The sequence below is a fragment of the Papaver somniferum genome, chromosome 5 (genome assembly GCF_003573695.1).
Source record: "Papaver somniferum cultivar HN1 chromosome 5, ASM357369v1, whole genome shotgun sequence".
Taxonomy (NCBI): domain Eukaryota; kingdom Viridiplantae; phylum Streptophyta; class Magnoliopsida; order Ranunculales; family Papaveraceae; genus Papaver; species Papaver somniferum.
In genome coordinates this window covers 76,397,415-76,402,471 of record NC_039362.1, presented here as the reverse complement: position 1 = coordinate 76,402,471, position 5,057 = coordinate 76,397,415, and the positions used below count along the sequence as shown (strand labels likewise).

General features: G+C 32.3%; 1 protein-coding gene across 1 annotated transcript; it reads right to left on the bottom strand.

Annotated features, from left to right (window-relative positions):
- Window positions 1-208: 208 nt before the first annotated feature.
- Window positions 209-4,113, bottom strand: LOC113279202 (protein NRT1/ PTR FAMILY 5.8-like). Its single transcript, XM_026527902.1, has 5 exons — window positions 4,050-4,113; window positions 3,741-3,952; window positions 3,584-3,651; window positions 1,318-1,594; window positions 209-412 (listed from the first exon to the last, which is right to left on the bottom strand). The coding sequence occupies exons 1-5, from the start codon at window positions 4,111-4,113 to the stop codon at window positions 209-211; spliced, it is 825 nt and encodes a 274-aa protein (XP_026383687.1).
- Window positions 4,114-5,057: the final 944 nt, after the last annotated feature.

The window sequence follows — 5,057 nt, the reverse complement described above, 5'->3', positions numbered from 1 at the left end:
CCCTACCATCTCACACTGAGTTAATATAACTTTCTTATAATTCATTTGCAATCTTGCTGTGTTTCAGCTCACCAACTTGTAGTACTTATGCGAGTAAATTGCAAAGAAAAACAAGCTTAATGCACTTGACAATGCTAATAACGAGTAGTAATTGTTTAGTCGGGCCTCAGTCATATCATCTGAAAACCAACTATGCTTTCCATCGCGATCACTTGTAACAAGCTCCATGAACGATACTAAGATTAGGAACTTCGCTGTAAAAGAACTTCTGCATACCAACAACTGTAAAAACATCCGAAATACCCAAGATGATATACTGAGGCAATAACCAGAATATCATAATGGAATCGAAGTACCGAACCCATGGATGTTTCTCTTCTACTAATTTCAAGTCTTTTTGCCTCAACAATTGCTGCAGTTGACATAGCAATTACTGGTAAAAACATACCAAAACCCATCCTTCGCATCACATTAAGGCGTTTGGTAATGTTTTTATTTTTCCAAAATCACTTTCAAAACCTATATATGTCAATAATTTTTGAAATTGGTATTTGGTAAAAAAAAATCAAAGTGTTTTTTATCCAAAGCACTTCCCAAATTCCTTAATTTTCAAAAACTGGGGAGGAGGAGCTTTTAAAAGCTACAAAAGCATAAGTTTTGGTCCCACCAAAATTTAATGTTTGATCTATCCTTTTTGTCCCTACTTTATTTTGTAAATGACAAAAGTTATCCTTAAATATATATACAATCAATTTTTTATTTTTTATTCTTTAAATATTATTATATTTTATTTTAAAACTATTTTATGATACAATTTCAGTTAATTTGTCAAAAATAAAATAATTACTTAATTTTAGTTTGATTTTTTGTTTGAAAATTCTATATATATATATATATATTAAAAAGTGGTTTAGTAAAATACATTTTTTAACTATTAGAATAATAGTAACAATTAGTAAATTTAATATTTTATATATTTATATTTAATAATAAAAAAAATAATTGCTTTTAAACCCAATAAAATTGAATAAAATTATTTTCAGAGATATGTTTGTTATTGTCATTTGCCACAACAACAATGGTTGAATCTGATATTTTACCAAGCACACTTTGATTATTTTTTTAATCAGCTTTAACTTTAGTTAATATTTTACCAAACGTCTAACTGTTTTTTTCTCACAGCACAGCACAACAACGCACAGCACAAAAGTGTTTTTACAAAAGCCGCAGCAATTCCAAACTAAGCCTAATTCCTACGCTAATTATTCGATAAACTGGTGTTACTATTTTGTCATGTAAAGCCGTTAAAAAAATTACAGAAACATTTATCGCACTCTGTAATGCTGCGGGAGGGATCATAAAATGGTTACCCATATTTCTCTTCATTGCCTTGCCTTGTTTTGTGAAGAAAGTTGCTGGTTGTTGAAAGATTATTGCAAATATTAATAACATTCCCCAAATTGGCATTAGCCTCCATACATATTCTGTTCCCTCAACTGTACCAACTACTGGCACTTCACCGTTAGGCTTGTTTGCCGTGTTGTTTGACTGTCGATTGCCAGAATGCTGGATACATAGTGGTGTCTGCTGAGGGCTACAAAATGAAATGTTAGCGCAGAACCTAACAGAAGAATGCAATAAGGATATTTGCAGAGATGAGAAAAGATTAAAAGACGTCGAGAGAAGATTGAATAAAGCTAAGATTGCAGGAAGAACAAGGTATAAAGACGAGATATTTAGTTTAAGCTTCAATAATCAAATAATAATGTGTCTTAACTTGAAACATGACTCAAACTTAAGTAGGCATTAGATGACCGACTTAACAAACTAAATAAAGAAAGAAGAGGTTAACCAAAAACAAAACTCTAAGAAAAACTAAATTAAGAAAAGAATCGTCTAGGCTTGCTCTGCAGGTAAGTGTGTATGTTGTACGGCATCAAATGTATAACTTGAGTTAAAAAACAATATTACCCTACGAGATATAATACATTTAGGTTAACCCCTATGGGCTAGGTTGGATTGCTAGATTGGCCAAAAAGTGTTGCAAATTAAGAAAAAAGTGTGGGAAAAAAGTTAACACTCTATCTGGCTACTTCTCTCTCCTAGCATTTGCTCGCAGTTCAACTATCAGCGAGATTGAAACGCTGAATAGTGCGTCGCTCAAAAAGTGACAGAAACGCTGGATGATTCGGCGTTATGCGAATATTCCAGAGAATCAACGTCGAACTGTTAGGCGCTAGTTTGGACGTTGTTCCATTCGGCGTTCGTCTCTGACGCCGCACCATCCAGCGCTTGACTCTTTTTTTAACCAACGGCTATTTTTTCCCAGAATTCTATTTCTACATGTTTTGCAATTTCTTTCAATCGTAGTTTGTTTCAAAATTTGAAAATTTATCAAAGTAAATGTAGCCGTTTGAGAATTTGTAATCTTCCATTACATTGCAAAACAAAGTTACAATGTTTAGAAGAAATTTAAAAAATACATTAAATTAAAATAACTTAAAACATAAAAAGCTACATTGAAATTGAAATCCTACTTCTAAATAACTTAAAACATAAATAAATACATTGAAATTGAAATCCTACTTCTAAATAACTTAAAACATTATCACTTTAGTTTAAGGGATATGGTCCAATCCATAACGGGCTAAAATTTATCAATAACAAAGATCAAAAAGTATATCATTATCATTCATTTTCATCCATTTTAATCATACTAATTATCATTATAATTCATTATCATTCATCTCATACAACTAAAATATCATTATCATTCATTTTCATCCATACTCAATTCATCCATATCAAACTATCATACAAATTCATTATCATTCATTTTCATCATATAACTAATCAAATTATCATACAAATTCATTTTCATCATACAACTAATCAAATTAGCATACAAATTATAATTCATTTTCATCACAAAAATCAAAATTTCATTTCTATTCATCACACATAATCAAATTAAATTCCTAAAAAAAACATCACAAATAATCAAATTAAGTCATACACATATCATCTACATCATCTAAATACCAAATATCAATCATCAAATTCATTGAAATCGCACCAAAAATCATAAATCATAAACTTTAAACCTAAAACTTAAATTTCTTACCTTGAATGATTTCGTGGATGGAACCGCACCAAACCACCTTGAATCAATCACAAATTTGATGATGCACAAACCCACTTGAGGAATTCGTAAACCAACTTCTAGAACTCAAAATCTTTGAGAATCATTTGCGGTAGAGAAAGGGGACATTTTTGTGAGAAGAACTGAGAATGGAGGAAAGGTCGAGTTTCTGTGAATGTATCGACTCTTCTCCACGTCGAACAGAGCGGCGCGTCAACTTAGCTGACTATGGTCAAAAGTCGCTTGGTTCGGCGTTTCTCAAACGCTCTAGTGTTAGGCGTTTAACGCCGAATTGTTAGGCGTTTCGCTGCTAGATTGGCCATCCCATGGGAGTTAGGAGGTTGCCCATGGATGTGGATGGCCAATCTAGCAGCTAAATATCTAGCCCATAAGACTAAGCCTTAGGAGAGAGTGTACATCAAATGAAAGAGAGGAGCTTACTCAAGTTCGCCTGCCTCCGATATATTTGTGGGTAGGGCGACATAATCGCGATGCACTAACTTCTTACCCTTAACCAACAAAATAATGTCAATTAATCAGCTTGCTCAAAATTATATGTTTGTCTATGAAGTGTTGAATTCCGTAAGTAAATACTTACAGCAACATAAACAATAGAAGATGCAAAAATGGTAGAATATCTATCCAGATAGGAGTCTGCAAGAAATGCTCCAAACAATGGTAACAAGAATGAAATTCCAGCCCAAGTGCTCACTGTTTTTGCCGCTATTGAATTGCTCATCTTCAACATCTCTGTCAGATATGTTACAAGATTTGATGTAACCGCTTTGAACGCAAACCTCTCCACACCAGCTACCAAAAAAAAAAATGGTCTTAATTGGAATACAACTCTAATAAAATGATAGAACTGGGGTCAGAAGGAAGAAAAAACAGATTCCAAAAATCTTACCAATGACAAGAATACATGATTTGTTTAGCACGTCAGATGGTAATCTCCCTCCACCTCTTACCATGATTGAATCAGTAGTACGTACGTAGTGTTCTTACCTCTCACGTTGTCGCTTTAGACAAGACTCAGTGTTCTCTGCAAATATTCATTTTGTGCTAGACATCTCATGTCACATATTTATATCATTCAAGAGCTGATTAACCAAAGAGCACACCCTTAATTAGTTGGAAGTTGTCATTTTAAGAATGGTATATCCACGATGAACCAATCATTGTTAGAGAAAATGAGTCTTTTTTAATGTGCTTTAGTTTTTTGGTCTTGGTTAAAATTGATCTTATGACCTTAAGGTTGCTTACTCATGGGTGGGCTGAGACACTTGCCATGCCTAGTGCATGTATGCACATGCATGAATTAATCAAGATTAAAATTAAAACAAATTTTAATTCCTCAATGGATTACAACCAAAACAAGTTTTTAATTTCTATAGGGATTATTTAAACAAATTTTTAATTCCTAAACATAATAGTTAAAATAAAATTTTAAGTTCATTAGTTAAACAAGTTTTTAATTTTTAAAGGGATTATTTAAACAAGTTTCTACCAACACTTAGTTTGTATGTCAGTGCTTAGCAAATAATTAAAACTTAATAATTGGAGGATCAGTGCTTAACAAATAATCAAAACTTAATCATCGGAGGATCTAATGACTTCAATGGATAGGTAAACTATGACTTTTCAGTATTATACCCCCGTTTATTTATGTTGTTTGGATATCAATTAAGATGTATGATCCGCGGACATTCTTAGATGCACAATATCATACATGATTTGTGTCATTTTTTCACAAATCCTAAACGATAATGAATTTAAATTTAATATTTTGATGATACGTTTCTCTTATAAAACTTTACATTCCTACAAAAAATGATCTCAGGACGTATAACACCACCATCCACGCCTTTGAATATCAGCTGTTTTAATGGTTGAAATTAAGATCGGTAGATGGTAA

Bases quoted from the DNA above. Each gene is read 5' to 3' on its own strand.
- LOC113279202 (XM_026527902.1), bottom strand. From the start codon at position 4,113: ATGGTAAGAGGTGGAGGGAGATTACCATCTGACGTGCTAAACAAATCA. The intron at 3,953-4,049 runs GTAAGATTTTTG...TTTTTTTGGTAG, and splicing joins ATCATGTATTCTTGTCATTG to CTGGTGTGGAGAGGTTTGCG. The intron at 413-1,317 runs GTAATTTTTTTA...TGTCAACTGCAG, and splicing joins AGAGTGCGATAAATGTTTCT to CAATTGTTGAGGCAAAAAGA.